Source organism: Bombus pascuorum, chromosome 12 (assembly GCF_905332965.1).
Source record: "Bombus pascuorum chromosome 12, iyBomPasc1.1, whole genome shotgun sequence".
NCBI classification, from domain to species: Eukaryota; Metazoa; Arthropoda; class Insecta; order Hymenoptera; family Apidae; genus Bombus; species Bombus pascuorum.
The window spans coordinates 7,078,685-7,100,685 of record NC_083499.1 but is presented as its reverse complement, the minus strand read 5'-3'; the positions used below and the strand labels follow the sequence as shown (position 1 = coordinate 7,100,685).

Here is a 22,001-nt window from a genome sequence, read left to right as displayed (position 1 = left end):
TTTTGAGTTAAAGGTCTACCAAAACTTGTGGTTATGTGGAATAAAATCGTTTCTACACCTGCATACTTGCAAAACTTGGGACCCAATTTTTGTGCAATTGTCTAATGTTTCTGTTAAAAATTATGTGATTATTGGATTTATAGGGAAATTTCATTTAAAGTAAAATATAGAGAATTTTGTTTTTCGTTAATACGTTACATTCAAAAACGAGGTGTATAGAATATTAATGGCTGATTTCGTTCTTCCTGTTGGCGCTTAAAGTGTGTTCACTCTGAGCCGGCGTATTGAGAAGTGAGTTTTTCTTTGGCGGTTTGATTTGTATACATATTATCGTAGTGAGTATTTAGTATTATTTCTTATTAAGTATATTAATAATAATTAATTTTATTAATGGTTATGATTTAATTATTAACTTTCTGTATTAACCTATCTTCGATTGAATTACTATATAACGTACTCCTAATTGGATCAATGATCTTAAAAAATTTAAATTGTTTGAAACGGAATAAGGACAATATGTGCGTGAAAGATTAATTATTTCTTCTATCTATAACAGGATAGCTGTTGTTTTGAACGACGACATAAGGTTTTTTTGAAAAAAAAATGGTTAAATCACTACCAAAGGAAGATAAAAATTTAACTTCCAAACAATTACTGAATGTACCAAAGGATGGATTTATACAGAAAAATAAAAATAAAAAATTTAAAGTAATACCAACTGGGAAAGTTCCATTAATTAATGGATCAAAGAAGTCAAATAGTAACAATATGAAAAATAATACACCTCAGGAATCTCCAGAAAAGAATAAAGAACTGAAAAAAAAAGATGTTGAAAAGCTGCAAGAATCTTTAAAGAAACAAAGAAAAAATAAACCTTTTGAGGGATTCAAAGAGGATGAGTCTATTAATGAAGGAATTGTATTGCAAGATAGCATAATGGAAAATAGTGATGAGAGTGAATCATCTGATGGTAATAAAAGTGAAGAGGAAAAAGTCTTACCAGATATTCTTGGTGCCAGTCTAGCAGATGACAGTGATGAAGATGATGAAGATTATGAGGAAGACAAAAAAGTACAAGTAAATAAAGGTGTAAAAATGTTTCATGGAGTAAAATCAAATGACAAGGATGATTCTATGACTGATGATGATTATGATGAAAATGAGGATAAGTACAACGATGACGATGATGATGAAAAGGATGATGACGATACAGAATCTGAGATTGGAGGAAAGACTGATGAATCTTCTTCGGCTTCTCTAAAAGTACTTCTGGGAGATAGTCTTTCTGAGGATGATGATGATGATGAAGACTTTAATGACTTTGATGAGAATAATGAAACTGATGATACAACTGACGAAGAAGATGAAAAATTAAAGAATGAAGGATCAAATCTTCTAAAAACACTAGTGGGTGACACTATTATTGAGGATGATAATGATGATGACGATTTTGTTGAACCAGCTGAGAATGATGAAGATGATGATATAAGTGATGAAGAAGATGAAGAAGAAGGAGAAGTAGAAGGAAACGGATCATTAAATTCTCATCAAGATAAAGATTCCTCTTTAGAAGACTTTAAAGAAGATGAACGAACAATCTTTGTTGGTAATCTCCCAAAAGATGTAACAAAGAAACAGTTACAGAAATTATTTAAGCAATTTGGGAAGATTGATGCTATTCGTTTTAGGGGTAAAATATCAAAATCCCTCAATGTATCTAAACGAGTTGCAGCTATCACAAATGATTTACACCCTAAAGTGAAATCAATTTATGCATATGTTAGATTTGAGTCTGAAGAATCTACTAAGAAAGCTTTGTCCATAAATGGAAGGAAATTTGGAGAAAATTATATAAGAGTAGACATGTCTATGAAATCAAATAACAAATATGAAACAAAAAAAAGTATATTCATAGGAAATTTACATTTTAGTAAGTATAATACAGGACAAAAGAAATAAAGATTAATTACATGATTAACTAATATTATAATATTATAAAAATGCTATAATTTTCAGATGTTGATGATGACTCAGTTAGGAAACATTTTAAGCGATGTGGTAAAATAGAATCTGTGAGAATAATTAGAGATAATCAGACTGGAGTGGGCAAAGGATTTGGATATGTTAACTTTAAAAGTGAAGATGCTGTGGCATTAGCATTAGAACTAGATGGCACCACAATTTTAAATAGAGAAATTAGAGTAAAACCAAATATTGGCCAAGATAAAAAAACAAAAGGAAAGAATGGAAAGAGATATCCTGCAGAAAATAACCATAATTTTTCACATAAAAAGTTCAAAAATACTGAAGGAGCACCAGTAGCAGTATGTAACATTATTCTTTAAAAAATATTTGATGCATCCGTTAAGTTTTACTATTTAATAAAATATTAATTTACATTTTTCAGATTCGTAATAAAGAAAACGCTGCAAAAAGAATAACAAAAAAACAAAAGTTTGAAAGAAAAGAAACTAGCCCACAAAAACAAGGAAATAACTTTCAAGGTCAAAAATCTGATGTAAACAAAAAGAAAAGTAAAAGCAAGTTTGACAAAAAAAAGAAACTTTTGGCTGAAAAACTTATGGCTAAACCTAAAAAGTCATCAAATTAAATAGTGGCATAAAAAGTATACTGCTAGCTTAAACATTTTCATAACAATTCAATTTTAATTCATATATCTTATATACTAGCGACAATGACAAATTGCAATCTGTCATATCATTGTGAAGTAAGAAACAACATATAATCAAAAAGGTTTAGCATTTTTAAGACTGTTGTCAATATGTGTTTCTCAAATGTAAAAGAGTAGAAACAAGTATTTAATGTTTAATAAAATATTATTTTTATGAATCTTTTTCTTTTATTAAATTTTTTACTTTGGAATGTAGTTGTGATGGCAAATTTTGTATATTACATAACGCACATTTTAAACAAAACCGTTTACCGAAATATATACTACATTCTAAACATACAGGTTTTTTGCAAAAATTACAATCAGCTCCTAATACTAAAACTTCTCCTTTGTTCGGTAAACTAAAAGGATCTTTCATAATATAACACTCTTCTAGATAACTTAATTGCCGCGCGAATGGTGCTTTGATACCCTTGAAATTAAATCGTTCCTCTAGTGAACAACAAGAGCACCTAAATATTTCATTTACGATTTCTTTAGGATCTTGAACTGCTGATGTTAAACCTTGATTGTGTCCGATAATATGAGTTTCATCCGTAGATGTACTAGCGACAGATTCCATCCTATAAAGTAACATTGATGGAAAATAATCTATAATTTTTTCTGACAATATATTTATTTTATAACCATAGATTACAACTTAATATATATATATAAACATTAAATTGTATTTAACTTAAAAACATTCATTCTTTTTTATTAACGGAAACTTTCTGCAATTCCTGCGGCCACCAAATAGGTTTTGATACTTTTAATTTAATATCTGATATAGTAAGAGATTGAGCATTCAAAGATTCAATAATTCGCATTAAACCTAATCCATACTGATTTTCAATTCCTCTAAATTTACCTACTATATTGCCAGACTCATTAATAATTTTATCATCATACGAAAAAGATTTATTAGGAACTTCACTAAATAATAGAGGCATTAAACGTTTTCTTACAACACCAGTATGATGAGTACGAGCTGTAAGTTCCTGACCAATGTAACAACCTTTATGAAAACTAACACCATGCAAATAATCACAATTTATTTCTAGTGGGAAAGGTTTTCCTGGTGGTAAATCTTCTATACCTTCAGGAACACCAAGTTTATACCGAAATGCTTTGTAATTGAAGTCACTAGTAGAATGTAATGCATCTAAGTTCAAATGTCTTATTATCTTTTGTCTTTCAATTGTTGATTCTGCTAAAATTCTAATGCCTAGATCAGGAAGTCTAGGATCTTCATATATCATAATATTATCTACTACCTTGCTTACTTTATTATTAAGAGTACCACATGGAAATATTAAACCTTCAAGTTTTTGTTTATTACTATCATTATATTTGTTATTCATATATTGAGTAGGATCAAAGAATGCCCAAACATTTATATTATCTCCTAAATGATCTATATCAATTTTTTTTCTAACACGGTACATTTTTAGATGTTTCTGTAATGAATCTGCGGCTTGTGAGTCACATTCAATATAATATACATTATTTTCTTGGCTTCTATAGATAATAACATCGTACATTACTCTACCCTTGACATTTAAAAATAATGCATATAAATTTGCTGCCCCTTCTTCAAAATTCTTCATATCATTTGTAATTAATCCTTGTAAGAAACTTGAAGCTTCATTTCCTTTAACCCGCAGTATACTCTTATTTTTTAGCTGTTCTAAGATTCCAGGTGAAGATTCTGAAGAATCGCATCTAATAAATTGCTTTTGTACCTTTCCAAATTTATTCAGTTTGCACAATGGCAAAATAAATTTTTTGAGGTGTATGATCATTGTACCAAATATCACCAGAACAACAACCAAGCTTTGTACAAATTTGACCTTCACGAAAGAGAAAAGATCACACAACTAATATAATATTGTTTATCAAATTTTAACCTTAAATTATATTTTTTATCTTTACTGAAGAAAATATGGATAATCTTACGTTTTCATTTATTTATGTGATATTTCACACAACCTCTCTGCAAATATGCCGTTATAAAACTTTTAGTCAAATTTATTTTGGATATTTCAATTGCTTTGCGACTTGAATCCGTTAAGTAAGAATTTGGTACAGTAAAGCAAATGAGTAGGTAAAAGAAGAACTCTACAGTATACCACAGACTACACAGACTGCTTGTCTACTAGCGCTATCAGAAGCAACTGAATGAAATATCGAGCGATATTTCTGCAGATAACATAACATCAAAATTTTTAATTGTTATTTACTGATTTTGACTACCTGTCTAATTTTGTTTCGAGAGTTTAGAAAACAAAGATCTTTTCGTAGCTAATGACTATACCGATCGACTAAATATAATTTCTATATTTACTATAGCAAATTGCAGAGACAGTAAGAAACACTCCGATTTTTCTGAAGTCGGTATTTCAGAGCACACACGATACGAGATCCCATAAGATGCCAAGTCTATTTTATGCCTTGATACATATCCAATCAAAATAGACTTTATAGATTTGAAAAACCAATATTGTATATACGTTACAAGATTTAGACAAAAGTAATAAAGGGGCTGAATATATTAAAGCATTTTAAAATACTACTGCATAATATATGTTAAAAAAGTTCGTTTTATAATCCTTCTTATATCTGTTATCGAGGTAACCGTATATGTATGTATGTATGTACAACAGCTCATAATGAATCACATGCATAACTTGTTTCAACCATAAAGGATAAATTAATTACCTTATTCGAAGGGAGAACTGGAGCAAATACTTTTAGGTATACAGCATTTGGAAAATATAAAATTTGGATAAAGAAGATCCATAGGATTCTCCGGATTACGGTGTATCGATGTGGTGGAAGAAGGCAACGTATCGGCGAAGAAGGAAGGGAGAGTCAACGCGAGCACCATCCACGAGAAGACCGAGAAGGACGACGAGAACTCAAAGGCAATGAAATAGGAAAGGAAAAACGACGAAACAGTAAGGCCACGGTGTGTCTGTAGACGCGAAGGGAAAGGAAACCGAGTTGTGTGACGGGTTACCGCGCGACGTTGTCGGGGGGAGAGATCTGCGCGCGCATTCCAAGCGCGCTACTTGTAAATAGTTCTATTCTCGGCAAGAGAGTGTAGCCGAGCCGAGAGTGTACGATCGACACCAGTCGAGAAACCAGCTGGGACGTGGGGCTAACGTTGGAACGCCTCTATACAGAATTCGGAACGAATTTGTGCGAGTCCGATCAAAGCAACCAGTGTATCGCAAGTGCGTACACTAGACCGAATCGAGTTTGCTTAAGAAGTCGTGAAATTCATTGGTACTGCTAGATTAAATACAACTCGTTATTCACCGAACGACGAATAATTTTGAGGTGTATTCGCGGTGATGTCAAGTGCCGCGAAATCATGATTTTCGCACCTTAGAACGAACTTTTCTTCTTGAAATCGAGTGTCTGGGGCTGAAGGTGCCTCGCATTAAAGAACGTGTTAGTTTATAATTCGATATTTTTGACGTACGGTCGCCCGAGATCGGGAAAAATGTATTCCGATGGTCACGAGGTGGACGGCAGCTGGGTGCTGCGTGTTTATGTGACCGATCTTCAAGTGGAGAGGAGCTTACGAGTAAAAGGAGAATTGCACATCGGCGGTGTCATGCTCCGACTGGTTGAAGATCTCGGTGAGTCTTATCGCTTATTTTTTAATATCTCATAGAAACATCTCAGAGATCATTTTCTAATCGACTAAAGGAGGAAAGCGCGCGGAAATTGAAAATTCAAACGATTGCTGACGATTAATTTGTGGCTTGTAATAGGTCAAATTGTCACGTGATAGCCTCAAGATTATCGTACGCAGGATCGTAGAGAGGCTAGATCTCTGAAGGTGGTAACTTTTTATTAACGAAACATCGTTCCGTACTCCATTTTTGAAAATATCGAATCGACATACTGTTAGGACGATCGATAGACCTTTAAGCGGCCGAATAGCAACAAGTTGCGAGATTATTAGCGTGTCGTTACGAGGACCGCGACTGCTCGAGATGTGGTCTCCCACCATCGAAGAGACGACTGAAGTGTGCACGGGAGTGGAAAAACTGGACGGCCGAACTAGTTTCGCCATGACGGCGGACGTATGGACGCGACCAGCGACTCCTTTATATGCTAAAGGAGCTCCCACAGCTCCGTAGAGAGACGAAAGACACGTGAGACCGGCGACCAATTCCTATGTCTCGCCGCACGTAAAACGAACACCGTACGGTCACTTTCGTCGTAGATAAGCATAACCTAGTCGGTGTCTTATTCCCTGATGAATCGTCGCAGGAAGAACAACTGATTCTACGAATACCTGGCTCTTCCTTTTATTCTTTAAATTGCATTTCATGGTCTACACGTTAATTTGTCAGGATCTTTAGGAAAAAATTCCTCATTTTGGATGATGCTATATGAGAACTACTGTCGGTCAATACTCCAGATAATTAACCAGGTTGAGAGTAGGATAGTTTCGGTCTCGACGAATTAACCAATTTCGATCAATTGAGCGTACCGTAACCCACGTATATACGCATGGCCGAATAGACGAGAGAATATATCGTAAGGCACATTGCAGTCTAGTTCCAGCTGTCCTAAAAAGATATCGTGCAATTTCTCTGCAAATTATCCGTGAAATTTAACAACATTGTTTGCCTTTATATCGCCAATTTCATCGATAAACGCTCGATTATTGCTATCAGCTTATATCCGGGCAACATATAACTTCGAATGAAATTGAAAATTGGCTGGAAGAATTTGTTCAGTAATGAAATTATCAGGCTATTGCTCGATGCTTCTTTTACTAGTTAAAATAACATCTACTCGTTAATTTATTTACTCAGCATCGTTTATACAACACAGTAATTTATACTTAGGGCCGATACCGGTTTCCCTTTTTCATTCGTTTGCTGCTTATTGCAGACAAGAACAACCTCTGAGCGTATAAAATTTTGATACGCGTTAGTACGTCTTCTATTAGCCATCAATGTATTTTCAGCAGTATCTTATGAAGACGACATTTTCGTCTCTCTTGTCCCTTCGATCACGCGACCAAGAACGAGCCAAGCTTATTTTAACTTGCTGTTTCTTTCATCCGATTTTTCGAGCCGGCTTCTACTTCCACGTAGACGATCGTTTCTCCGGTCCCAAAAGGGATCTTCAGCATTCTGCGCTCGTCCGGCCCTTTATCCCTTCATTAAATCTCGGCCTGCTATCCCTAACTAAGCTTTACGTCTTTTTTTATACCGACATTAAGTCAATCATCTTTCGTGATTTTTAGCAGCTCAAATTTTCGTCAATTTACACTGAAAAGCGATTTTTTGATTAGGTTTTGCAGATATTAATAATTGTTCTATGTATGAGCGCTTTAACTGTATCAAACAATCGAACGCTTCTCCTATAAAATCCGGCCACTTTGAAACGTGGCAAAAGACTACTTCCGGCAAGAGAAGATTTAAACTATGGTTTACTCGCTGCTTGTACGACAACGCGATAACTCGTATCAGAAAGATATGCCTTTCTATGTGTAATGACGATAATTTCACATGAGTGCCGATATATCTACGCTTCGGTCAACCTAACTTTCCGCTCAGTCAGGTATAGCATAGTTCATATCGATCGAAACAAAACATTTCGAGACGTTCTTTCAATAGATGCATCTTTTTTCTTGGAACAGAGCGTCGATCCTTCGTCGATCGCACGTTTTCAAGTACCGAAACCAAGATTCAACGGACGAGGAAAAAAAAGCAGGTAAAAAAAATCCGACAGCAAAAGCTTTTGTTAGGTGGGCCTTCCTTGCCCTTCCAGCTTGACAGGTTACCGTAGTTGTACAGGTGTTGGTCCAGCGCTTCCAGCAGCATCTTGCCAGTACCATGGCAAAACCCTATGTAAATATACCGGGTGTCCCGGGAGGAAACCAGATTCGAACTCATTGTACGGAATCATGTAGTGGAATACTTCGGCGCGGCAAAAGGTCGACATTCTTCGAGAGACCGAAGAGAAATGCACTGCGATGCTTGCATATACGCGACAACACGCTCGTTCGCCACTTAAACGGATGCGAGCGCTTATAAATGGCGCGTTTAAGCTCAATACAGATACATTGGTGTATAAATTACGAGATACTTCCCGTGGATATCTTACGATCACATCGGTCGACTGTTTAGAACCGGCATTAGAAAAAAATTCGGCTAAAATTTATATTCCCTCCCCGGAACGATCGCCATATATTTCCCTGGCGTTTCGGACAGCGAAGTAAGACACACGCTATGTGTATTTTTTCCTCCCTCGAGAGATTTAGTGTACTCTGCATGTAGAATACCGGCATTGGAAAGCCACGACATTATGTTACATGGTAGTCAACTGTCACACGGCTGTGCGGTGACTTCTGCATTCCATTGAAACGAAAACGAGAGGATTATTTTAGGAGTTGGATCGATATAACTTGAAAGAAAAGCGTCGCGCTGTTTATCCGAATAATTAACGTTCGTCGGATGGACACGTGCGTATACGCTAGCAAGGGAAAAGGGCGAAAAAACTGGAGGACTCGAAAGTACCGTACATCAGTAAGTCGATGACAAGACTACATTCTTCTTGCGTCGCTTCTTCGAAATCGAAAGAGACCCTACGGCGTTGCCACTGCAACCGTCATCTTGGGAGGCTACGATCCGATGAGTCGCTCGCTTAATTAACGAAACCGATAAGCGTCGACTTCATTATGAAGATTAAAGTCGTCTTGGAGCGGCCGATCCCACGGTCCGCTCAGATTACCATCGTTCTCACAGCTTTTACCTGTGACCATTTTTTCTCATACAATTGGAAGTTGCAAAGGAACGCGGCGGGAAGCCGGAAAAAATTCTTGGCGTACAATTCCTTAGAATTTTCGTTGGAGAATCGGTAAGGTTTAAGGTTGCAGAAAAGCAATCGCCGGCATGGCCGTGTAGAAGAAAGGTGACAGGCCCGCAGGTGCCAATGTTTATAGTTGGTTACGACACGTACCATTCTGTAGGAGTCCAGCCGGCAAGGTAGGAAGAAGAAAAGCGCGAAGAGGTCGAAGAGGAGAGAGCGAGAGAGGGAGGCCGCTAACGTGTGGGCACACAAAACGCCACTCTCTCAATGTAGATTTTCAGCGTTTACTCTGATCAACGACGAAGCCACGAAGGCAAAATCCGAACTGCGAGACTTATCCGAGAGCCACTTAACTCGAATTATCTGCTCGGCTTACGTGTACAGGTTCGGATTACCCGCTTCGTAATTTTATATTCCGGCTACCTCGTACGGTATGGTAGCACGGCCTTCTTACGAAATTGCGCCTGTCCGAGGGAAACCGACGAAGCATCATTCTGACGTGCGGAATCTCCATCTCGCGTTGGTGGTTTCTCCTTCAACTTTTTCATCGCGTGCGTGTATATTCGAACGTTGCATAATAGATTTTAATTGGCATTTGTCGATTTCTGAATTCTCATCAAGTCAATCCGAGTTTCTTGGAAACTGAAGAGACGCGGATGAGGTAATTTCTCTGCTAAACGGAGTCATCAAATAGTTAATTTTCTCTTTCGTTGGGTCGCAAGAATACTACGTTCGATAATGTTGTGGAATGTTAATATTACCACGTTGTAATGGTTAAATAAAGAAGATAAGTACAAACAGGCATTTAATCTTATATAATTGCGTTTCAATTTATCAATTGCAATTTATCAATTTATTTTTTGATTTAATACAAAGCAGGCAAAAGTAGCGATAGTAGACGATGTGATAAATGTAACGAAAAGACAGGTTTCGGTAGGATCGTTCCTTGGCCGAATTCTCCTCGGTATGGTATCCTCGCCCTCGATACCGGTCATTTCTCTCTGCTCGTTCTCGTAGTTACCAGGTGCGAAAGAATCGGAGGCATTTATTGTAGTGCACCCGGACCGTTTCGCCATTTCGAGGCAAGGTCGTTCTTACGGTACTCGCACGAGGCGCGCAAGCTTCTTTTATCTTGGAAAGCCTTCGTACGATCGATGCCACCTTCGTTGACCGATCGTGCCGTTAACACATCATCCACAATTATTACCGTGCATCATTTGATCGATCATCCTACATTACCGTTTTATACGCGTACCTTCATATTATTCCAGTATACCGTACAATCTCTGACGATACGGCTGTCGAAATCGTCTTTCATAAGACATTAATCGAGCCTTGAATGCTTACAATTTATTTTGTTCGTGAGAGATAGAGGTTTCCTCTATAACAACCTGATTACGATAGTAATCCATTCACAAATGCGCTACAAGTCTTAATCATGCTATAATGGGATGGTAAAATAACAAGGAACTAACGCTAAAGGCGAAGTTCCGATGACGTAATGAATAATAGTGAATTAAAATACTATACCATACCAGGGAAGAGAAGTTAACGTCTGACATTGCTTCCCTCCATTCCCATAGCTGTTCTATTCGCACTGAGTAAGATAGTTTTTATCGATCTGCACGTACCTATACAAAATAGTTTCTAACTGGTCTCTATCGCTATGTGTCATATCTATGTTACATTCTTTCACGAATATACTCTGTGAAAAGAAACTTTATCGTTTGTTATTGCCGACCCACTGACTTACCATATATCCTCAAAGTGTCCAAGTTATCTGTTTGAATATGGGAAGGAAGGAAATGCGAAAGATTCATCGCTTCTTGGACTTGTGATAATCTTATTTGTTGGTGATATAGGATCGGAGTGATACCACCAGGGCAAAACTCAGTCCTTCCTTGGAAGAGACTTAAGAAGATTAGCTACTTGCGGCTCTCTACACGGAATTAAAGGTCGCCGTATGGAAATTCTACTCTGACCATGTTATCAATGAAACTTCAATACGTATATAGAGATTGTGGAAGACGATACGCTCAAGCGTGTGTATTTCCAACAATTTCTAGCTTTCCGGCGATAACTTTTTCTTCTAGCCTTGATCTCCCTGCGAATGAGATTAACTAGCGAAAACACGATAAATGCTTTTGAACATTATCGATCATCCTTCGACCGTTAAGTAGGTATGCTAATAAGTTACACGTTGCAACTCGATTACTGAGCTTGTAATAAGTCGCCGCTGTGGGAATAACCACCGGTCCTGCTAATCGAGACGTACAGTTGAACAATTTCTGCGATTGCTCTTCTACACGCTCATTGTAGAGAAACGAAATAATAGAAAGCAATGAAAATAAACTAGTTTGCAAGGAGACCATTTATCATGGAACACTTGCAGCACTTTCTGTCCGAGAAGCGCGGGCTATTTTTTTTAGACGCCTCTTTCCTTGCATCTGGTGACTCACGCCGGACTATGATACATACCTTATTCCAGTTTTAAGTAACACGACACTTACGGTGCAGTCCCCGGGAACAGGCCGCGATATCCGCACATTTCTCTCTGGTATGAATAATTCCCTAGGGCGTGAGCGAGTCAGTTTTTAGCGTTTTACAGTCGGACGAACGTGCTCGACGGGTTTTGTAATTGGCGGCAGGCTGAATCATCCGCGAAAGAGGAGTCCTTTTAAATAAATTGAGAACGAAGGATACACCGTGAACTCGTCGTCGACTAATTATTCGAGGAACTGAGACGACTCTTAGACAGATGCTACTCCAGAAAGATAATTGCGTTCAATGTAAAATAATTCCGCACAAAGAAACCAAACTTCTGCTCTGTTTGGTTTCCGAGCATCTTTGACTTGTAAATGAGCTATTTCGTAGCACAAGCCTCGACTCTCTCAGTTTTAAGCGAATGTTCCAGACGAAGTTCAATGTTAAGGATATGTTATATAATGGCTTTTCGTCTGCGACTCGTTATTTTCTGCAACGTCGCTGAATAATGTGCTGAATGTATGTCTGCGAGACATTGTTATAAGGTAGTAAATCCCAATGGAAGTTTCGCAAGTTCAATAGTACGAGCCATGGTTATGGTACGTCTAGCCGAGTAGGGTTTTCGATAGAATTTGTTCACCAGCCAGTTGGCGATGCTCCAACAGAAACGACCGTAACGCAAAAAACTTGAGCCAGCACTGAGTCATCGGGCAGCTGTTGATTCTCGAGTATTTATCATTTTTCAGAATGTTAGAAAAGATTTCATTATCTATGCGCTCATTGTAATATGTTACGAACATTCGGGGTTTTTATTAAACATTGTTTCATGCGCATGCTAAAATCATAAAAGTGCGCGTTGCAACATTTGCGGTTATGGCTGATGGTCGAGCAAAGGGTTGTTGTTCGTCGTGTTCGAAACAACAGCAGAGGATAATTGTTGCATACGAAACTTGTCTTAATCTCAAGTAGTTAAGAGTGGAATTACAGTGCGAATATTGCGACTATAATGTGAAAGTGGGAAAGACAGCTTGTGCAATAATCGCATAGCAAAGTTTATGTCTATAACACAATGTCTATGACATAACATTCGCCTCAGCATTGCGTCATCGGTAGATCATAAATTTCTTATTGCATTCTTTTAAATTCTCGGTGGATCAATAGTTAAATTTTAACGAATGAAAGATTTCAAACTGACCGAACTGTTCGGTCAAACTTTATCACGAGCAAAGGGTAGAAATATGCGAAGAAGAAATAATGTCGGTAGCTGCCCCCGAAACGCGTTTCTTGGGATAAGATAACCGTTCCGTGCTGTTTTCGAGTCTCCAAGTGAATGGATTCTAAGCCATTGATATTATTTATTTTTGTGTCACATAGTCCGAGTATTTTAGTTCACGTGACACAGAGTTCCGCAAACTGATAAATCTATTTTAAGCTTTGTTCATATCGAAAATATCTCTATTTACTTTCATCGATTACTTTATGCGTTTCACGAAAGATATTTTTCCTTGTCTGGAAAAAAACCGGAAATATATCACAGGAAGTCATTAAGGTATCTAAGGAATCGACTCGTTATTTATACAGATGAAATAAGAGTTACATTTGACGCTGAGCAACTACAGAATGATCATCTCTAAATAGAGGGAATAATTTAAAGCGATGATCAAGAGCTGACAAAAGAAATTAGAGAAGGAAGTTATCGTTAGTGATGAAAATCGACCGAAACCTTGGCTGAGTGACTTTATTATTGTGGCTTGGCAGCACGAAGGACAGAACTTATAAGGCAATAAATCGGTTCAACGAATTCACGACGACCAAGAAAGAACTGATGCGTAAGCAGAGAAAGATGAAATTCCATATATGCCTTTACGGGATGCGTGAAACAATCTTTTCCAATTTTGTCGCATAATTTCGAAGATACTCACGACTTTTATTCCGTTAACGTGATTGCTCGGACACGCCTCGAAGACCTACCTGTAACATAGTCAAGGTCATTTCTTTCCGGTAAGAAATACCAAAGGAAATTTCCTTTTAGTCGGATGCAGCCTTGACTTGAATAATGATGATGAGATCAAACAGACCACACCTCTATTAATAGGACTTTAGCGAAGTCTAATATTTTAGAGAATGGTCCCTTCGATGTTTCAATGTGTAAGACCGTGATGTCATTTAAAAGCAAGCAGAAATATTCGTAATCGTTATTTCTACAGTGTTGCCAGGAATTTAGCTATTAGAAGCGTCTATGAGGAATCGTTAAAATAATTTTTCCTTTGAATTCTTTTCTATGCTTAGGCATAGTTGGCGTAGAAACACGCGAGTATTTCATTCAGTTTATCTGTCCAGTGGGGTGCCAGCAGCAGGCTTTCGTGCGACCTTCTTCTCGGGACTGGTGCTCTCTTCTGATGGCGCCTCGAGTATGGTATCTCGAAAATAAAGCAAAGAAAAGCGTGGATCGTGAAGTCACTACGTCCGGTCGCGCAGAGAAAAAAAAGGCGAAACGAATACTTTATTGCACAGCAATACTAGCTTCTATCGGCTATTAAGTTATATCAGAAAGGTCGACCAATCTTTTCGCAGAAACGATTTCCCGCTGTACAGATTAACAAGAAGTGCTTCGATGAACGTAATCGGAGTGCAGCACTCGTAAATACGCTCCACTGGTTTCAAACGACAATTCATTCGTGCCTAAGCTTCGCTGATTACCATAATATTAAAATTGCGATTAATTCTCTTTAATGATTCAGCTGAGCGCGAAGAGTTGCGAAATCTTGCGTACAAAGAAGACAGCGTTAATCGTTATTGTGAATCTTCCGAGTACGAGTTATGTTTGTACTTTGCTGATGTATTAACAAAGCAAATTGTCGTGTTTTATTTTCGTGTCGTGCCGTGAAAAGTTATCGCGGTGAGCTACCCCGATGTCGAAGGGTCTTGATACGAGGAATCTCGGAGCACCCGTTGTTTGGGTCCATTATCTCTATTTTTCTTTTTTTTTTTTTGAGCCGTTCGGTGCTTAGACTCGCGCTCCTTTCAGCTGTAACGCCGAAAGAGTTCCAAGAAACACTTTTACGTCCTCATAAAAATTTTGATGTTCCTTCGAAACACCATCCTGACTGTTACTCGCTACACTGTATTGTAAGCTTACTAGATTAGAAACTCGAGAAGAACATATATATAACATTACGCGAATGCCTTTCTTTGTGTTTGGAAATGTTTTCCTCGATCTATTTAGTATTCAATCGGATCTTCATTCTCGATATTCTTCTCAAAGCCATTTTTCCCGTCCACTCAACTTTCTTGACGCTTCTTTCAGAAGTTACGTACGTAATTGTTCGTAATCTCGCGGTTCTCATTGAACCTTCGTTGTTTCGTGATCGTTGTCAGTATCCAAAAACTGGCATGGACTCTGTATTGTTCCTCTGTGGACATCTTCGAGGCGTTTCCACGCGGGCCCCAACGGAGAGACGTGAAATGTCAGGCGTGGGCAGTAGCTGCCTTTTCGACGCGTGATTTCAGCTCCCTCGACGAAAGTGCGCACACATCTTTCCTACGGAACTATATAAGGCGAGCTTTCTCCGACTCGTTTTCGAAGTTGCGACTCCGTCGGTGACTTCACGTCGAATTTACGATACAATACGTGTGCCAGAAGCGATCTCAGGCATCGCGTTCATCGTTATCGAGCCACACGATTACGAGAGTGAACGGAAATCTCGAGTGGCTGTTGATTGGCGCAAGGACGCAGAGCATACAATTTGCAAAGGAACACGCACACGAACAGACTGTGTCGAGGCACGAACATGAGACGTGGAAAGTTGATTGGGAGCGCGAGGCCAATGAAATAACCGCCGACATCCCTATACCCTCGTGAATATTTCAGTAGTCGTCGTGTAGTCGTTTTCAGGATGCGACCGCCAGCAAATTGGGGCGGCTTAACGAATGAGGATGCAGGTGTTCTACAATTGGTCGCACTCGTCTCGTAGCCTTCCGAGAATCGAATAAAACTATATTTTCTTACTTTTGGAAGCCCGCCATGCCTGGCGCCATGCTTCGTCTCGTCAGATTAAAATAACGTGAAATAAACTGTGTAAATCATCAAAAGAGGATACTTAATCAATGGAAAGATTGTTCGAAGTGAGTGCCAGCCTGTTCCGTTTGAAATTTATTCCTGCAAACGAACTGCTTCCGCGGCAGCAATAAACGGTGATTTAATTGAGGTCTCGTTCGACTCGCTTCGTCTTCCGATACGCATCCAGTGAAATATGTGAAACATATATCGATCCTGATGGAGTATAAGCCGGCTCTCGATCGTCTATTGGCGACACAATTATAACGGATGTGCTCTCCATCGTGCATATTACGACCGACATTCGACACCCAGTCAAACATATCGAACGAATGGAGTCGCATATCGTGACGCGCGTATTTGCGCACTCCGGAATCGTCCTGTTTTCCCCTATACTCCCTTTTCAGAGCCCAGAAACTTTTGTTTTCCAAGAGTTCGACCTGAAAGTTTCGAATAACTTCAAATATTTGTGTACGCGTACAGTTTACATTCCTTGAATGTCGATTCATTATATTTCTTAATACATATCATGCAATTAACCGAGGTAACAGGCTGTTCGTCTAAGACTAATTTGAATGCTACCATTGTGTGGTTTTTCAAAGTTTACGCCGCGCGAAGGCAGCTCGTGATCGGATCCATGGGGATCTATGGATAGTAAAAAACGCGTGTAAGGTTAGAAAGTCACGTGCACTCTGGTTGATCGGTTTTATTCGACCTAGCAAATCCGCATGAACGGATCATTGTTTGTGCTTCCTCGGCAACGACGCGTTCTATGCTAAATATACGCAGCCGTTATCGTTGCTCGAGCGGTGATCGCGAATCGAATATCCAGATCGATGCCGAGCATTGCGACACTTCGTGGTCTGCTTCGATGACCGTTGCTCGCTCGTGCGAGACGATATTTCAATTTCTTTCGTCGACTTCTCTGGCGGCGAGCAAAATATACGAACTTAATTTCGCTGGTTTTCGACACCGGTGGTCTGCCGGCCTCGAGAACCGGTCGATGTTTAACGCGACGAAGACCTACCGACCAGTCGATTATCCTGCCATGCGACCGAATCGGTCGAAATATTACATGCACTCGGCCGAATCCCATTAATGGCAGGAAGGACGATGATTCATGCGCACGCGGTTCCATCTTTCACCCTATTCGCTACGTGTTTTTGACGCTTGTCATGGGTTTTGCCGCAGAATCGTATTGCCTAAATTGCATTGGCGATTAAGCCCGTACTCCGTGCACCCGAGCCCATAGCATCCCCCCATTTGCCCCAGACATAATGGGTACAGTGAAAGATAGAGAAAGCACGATTTGCAAAAAACTGTGTTCTATCAACGCGCGCGGTTATCATTTGTGGACAAAATTACATGTATACAAATATTTCATGGGTTTTATACTTTCGCCAGACGATTATCTTTGCTTGGTGTTATCGTCTCCAAGAACTTCGGACCGCTCCTGTTCTTGCGACCGGAGGCGCAAACCGAGCGCATGACTCAAACGTCCGTAATTTTGCACAGCATCCGCACGTGTGCGTGGACGCACGCCTACCTACCTGCGGACACGGGAAGCCTGACCCCTTGGAGCGTCTTAAGGCTCAATAGGAAATAAAAGCGGTCGGTGACAGAGAAAGGCAAGGCATACGCGAAAGAGGAAGAGACAATGGTACATTGTGCGTCGACCAGCAGGAACACGCCGACCTGGTGTACGCATCGCATCCGTTTCTGATCCGGCGCACATGCGAGCTCGCGTAGAAGCAGACTCGACGCTACTCACAGTTTAAACATAGCACGTGACGTCAGTGATGCTTGCGATCCCGTCACATTTGGTTTCGTAACTCTTCGCTCGTCTGTTGGTCCACGCGTCGAAACATCCGCGAATCACACTCGACGAATCTGAACAGGATGTGTAGTAAACTTTTGTAACGACGGAAAGAATTATACAGCTTCGACGTTCTGGATACGTAGAAAATTAAACCGATCAACTTTATTTTTCGTAAACTTTCCAATTTTATGGACTTGCATCTTCTGCATAATAATTTATTAACTAACAATATCAGTGGATCGACAGAGGACGAATTCGTCAGAACCTTATTTCGTCAGAGAAATTAAACATTGTAACTATACTTTAACCTTCGACTTTCTTTCACGATACACGAAGGGGATGATTTCACCCATTCCTGGTAAAATTCGTCTTCTTTTTTCGGTGTGTGAGTCATTGCCAGTGGCATCGGTCAAAGCTCACTCCTATCTTCATGTTGTTTCTTTCGCCTGTTGTTGTGCTCCAAAAAAGTTTATCGATCTTGAGACGATCTTCACGCGAGATATAGAAGTAATCGACCTTTAGGATGAATGGCGTCATTGATTACGCGAGCGAAAACTTCTCTTGCTAAGCTCTTGGAAGTTACGCAACGGATGTACTTTGTCACGGAGCGATGCATTTAGGCGGTGCATCCAACTTGCGAAAATATCTGATGCTGAACAGCGTCGCGACGGACTGGTCTTTTGTCACGTAGAACGCGTCAGTGACTCTCAAAGAATCTTTTCCCAAGTATTCTAGGATTTCTAGGTTAAAGTACAATGTCCATGGAGTTTGTCTTTAGTCGACTAGCGTCGTAAGAGCGTGTGACAGAATGATGAAACGAATACTGCGTTGCGCCAACAGCTGTTCGTCTAGTTAAGGAATTGCGAATGCAATTACACTGTCGTCGTAATTCGTAATGTTATTTCGATCTCTACGACGAACGGAGAGAACAGAAGGAGATGTATCGAAAATTTGTAGAAGCCGTAACTTTATTCGTCGATAATATCTGACGCGGCGAGTGCGGTAAAAGGTGTAATGAAATTCTGTCCGGAGGAGAGTCGGCAGCCGAGAAGGCACTTTGTATCGCGGGACATAAAGCAATCTCGTAGCTCGTACGATTTGAATACGACAGCCAGCCGCGAGATTCTTCGCCACGGCCTTGCAGCTTTAGGTGCCTTACACGGGCGAGGAGGTATTCGCGCGGATGTTCGCTGTACGTCTTTGAAATCCACGTCGCAGAAGAGAGAAACAGACGCATCGGTAACGCATGAATGCTTCGAAATATTTATTTTTCTCGAAAATACGCAACCGGACCTTGAAATACGTGGCAACTGGTATGGGTCGCCGAGGTCTCGACCGTGGCACAGATATTGCTTAAAAAGTTGCGCGTTCTTTTTTTAATCGAAATCAAAGCATCAGAGCCCTGTCACTCAGAGAATTTTACGATTTTAGTTTTGCCAACAGTTCCGCGCACTTGTAATTTCCATGTTAAAGAAGATACTTTTACCTGGCCCGTTTTCCGGTGTTTTTCATTCAAAAAATGCTTGCGCGCGAAGATGCCAACGTCGCAGGGAACAGAGTTTCTCCCTGCGTTGGCAATTTCGTTGAGTGCATACTCGTGTACTCATATGCGGCGATCGAGTCCGGTGCGAGATGCATGCTGCATTCCTAGCGTCTTGGCAATGCGCCCAAGTGCATACCTGGATTACAGCCGTTGATTTTACCTTTTTTTTCTTTCGCCCTATTCTTCCCCCTTTCTCGCAATCTCGCCGTTTATCTCGGCGCTGATACGATGCACGCGAAGTCGTTGCACCCTCCTTATGATTCGACTTTGAGTTCCATTCCTCGGCGAGGACTCGTTTCGCTTCGTCGATATTATTCGGTGCTCATTAATGTAAATCGTCCGACAACGATGAGTCGATACTTTCAGCTGTCGCAACGTCGCTTAATTATTCGAATTCGTTATGTTTGTTTGAAATCAAAACAAGTTCGGTTTGAAGCGTTGTAATTAAGACGCCATGGCGTGTCCAACGTTCCATTACATCTTCGCTTGTTTATTCGCATGGGCTGTCTAAATACGTCTGCGTATCTGTCCACTCCATTCAGTTTTGCGTCACAGATTTGAATAGCTGTGGCAATTTTCGTATATCGCTAGGTCGATTCGATTTTAAACGTTCCAGTTACTAGCGGCAGATAACATACCACTTCTTAACGCTTTTGGACGATCTGAAAAGCTGTTATCAACTTGTATCAATATTATGCTTTACTTATATCGCGGCTTGTTCTTATCGCGCGGAATTCTTCCTATCATCAAAGTTGAAACCTTCGCTTAACACGCGCGTAATATTCACCTTGCTAATTAGCGATGTTGTACGAAAGTTTCGATGATCGTTTTAAGATCCATGTTTGCCCGTTCACTTTAATTAATATGACTGAAAATTACGATTATAAAATATCGTTTGGACTATTTGCAAAATAACAATATATATAATAAGTACAAAGAACATGGAGCAAAGTTTGATCAGCTTCTAGACATCCATATTCATACGCAGGGACTACGTATAGAAGACCACATACGCGGGACCTGTCTGCCTATATAGCTGGAAACGCGTAGGCGAAACTTGCCTGTTGGTTTCCATTCACTCGAACGCCTTCGTGTCCATTCATGGTGTTTAGTATATAGTATGTCGACTCTTGTCACGCATACCACTTCATAACTTGATAGATTAGAGACCAAATTGGCTTCCAGTGTCTCTATCTTGTCGTTAGGAGACCGACAAAGAATCGATAGTCGGTGATAATGAACACGGGGAAAGATACAATCGTTACGATTCGATAGATGTAATCGGTCGTATTCAATTAAAGGAAACAGAAAATTAAGCAGGAAAATGATTAATTTATTTATAGCGTATCCTAGGCTACTCGTATCGTTCTAGCGTCCAGTGGCTGAACGTGTACAAAGCCCATTATATGAAATTATCGAAAGAACGTTACACGTCGGTGTATTTATAGAAGACGATAATTAAGTACTCTTTTACGAAAAAAGTCTGAATGGCATATGAAAGGCTAACGGCTGACAGTGATACATAGCGAAGACAAGGAGGGTAATAATAGTCGATAAGTCACTGGAGTTACAGTCGATTGGCGCGATGTGTGCGCGTTGCATCATTGCAAGATCCCTGTCCATGTCCGTAAATTGCGATTTTCTCAGCCCACATGTGAAGGATTCGAGCGACACTGCCGTCTACGTGCTCCGTTTCGCTCGCATCGGCCGCTTATTAGTTTCGTTTATTCCCATCTACATACATGTACGCGTGACCAATGTCCGCGTGTAAACGCTGCGCCGGTTCGCTGCCCGTTTTATTATTTACGGTGATTGATAACGCCGATAGCGTTTATGTGCGCAGCTTATCTACCCACGCGAGACAACGATCCTCATGTGCCCTTGCAATGTTTCGTCGACGTCTTCATTGAAGTCCGACTCAGATATATTCATTCAAGTCATCCATCGCAAACATTTACCGAGACACATTTTTTTCTTCGATAATCGAAAGAATTGGGTCCAAGGAGAAGATTCTCGAGATCTCGCGAATAGAAAGATTCGAAGTACCGCCTCTAGGTAGGCTAACGTCCCTGGAATAACAACTACTCGAGATCCGACCTCCTTCTAGTACGGTTCATTTACAGGTTTCTCGCGTAGGTCGTTGGAAGCGGCTGGCATCGGAAACGATAAACGTCCCGAAAGATTTACAGGAGCATGAACGTGCACGTGCGTAAATGCTCGTCTAAGTCTGTCGATGCTGGGTAATTACTCACGATCGATACCGGTACAACAAGCACGGCATGGAACGTTGCTGCTTCGGCGACCGTGCAGAAATCAGTTTGCCGTTCATCGCGATCGTGCCTCCGGAGCGACGTTCGGTCACGAGCTTTCGGAGTATCGAGATGCACGCTGCGTCAACCAGCCAGTTATCTGCGTAGTGACTCGCTTCGCAAATTATTCACGGCACGCGTATTTCCGATGCAACGCGTCAACGTGTTAAAGCAAGCACAATAATATATGCATGTATGATTCATAGAGATATAGATACGCGTTAGGATGAAGAGCGTGGCGAAGTTACGAGAACTGGAAATCGTCTCTTTAG

At 40.0% G+C, this 22,001-nt stretch overlaps 3 protein-coding genes across 5 annotated transcripts in view; 2 read left to right on the top strand and 1 right to left on the bottom strand.

Annotated features, from left to right (window-relative positions):
• The first annotated feature begins 196 nt into the window (after positions 1-196).
• Positions 197-2,842, top strand: LOC132912564 (RNA-binding protein 34-like). Its single transcript, XM_060970069.1, has 4 exons — positions 197-335; positions 557-1,930; positions 2,017-2,324; positions 2,408-2,842. Exons 2-4 carry the CDS (start codon positions 604-606, stop codon positions 2,609-2,611), a joined length of 1,839 nt encoding a protein of 612 aa, XP_060826052.1. The 5' UTR covers positions 197-335; positions 557-603; the 3' UTR covers positions 2,612-2,842.
• Positions 2,843-3,277: 435 nt separating this feature from the next.
• LOC132912566 (putative transferase CAF17 homolog, mitochondrial) lies at positions 3,278-4,807 on the bottom strand. 2 transcript variants are annotated; one of them, XM_060970076.1, is made up of 2 exons: positions 4,631-4,807; positions 3,278-4,551 (listed from the first exon to the last, which is right to left on the bottom strand). In XM_060970076.1, the coding sequence occupies exon 2, from the start codon at positions 4,474-4,476 to the stop codon at positions 3,379-3,381; it is 1,098 nt and encodes a 365-aa protein (XP_060826059.1). In that variant the 5' UTR covers positions 4,477-4,551; positions 4,631-4,807; the 3' UTR covers positions 3,278-3,378. The 2 variants fall into 2 exon arrangements, with proteins under 2 accessions (XP_060826059.1, XP_060826058.1); XM_060970075.1 differs by having other exon boundaries at positions 3,278-4,524.
• A 951-nt stretch (positions 4,808-5,758) lies between these two features.
• The window catches only part of LOC132912562 (unc-112-related protein-like), a 37,331-nt gene continuing 21,088 nt past the window's right edge, over positions 5,759-22,001 (top strand). Inside the window, exon 1 of one of the 2 annotated variants that reach the window (XM_060970064.1) lies at positions 5,759-6,321. In XM_060970064.1, coding sequence (XP_060826047.1) covers positions 6,183-6,321 — 139 coding nt within the window. In that variant the 5' untranslated portion in view covers positions 5,759-6,182. Of the gene's footprint in view, positions 6,322-15,910; positions 16,127-22,001 lie in introns of those variants that run through there. The other variant, XM_060970065.1, reaches the window with a different exon arrangement.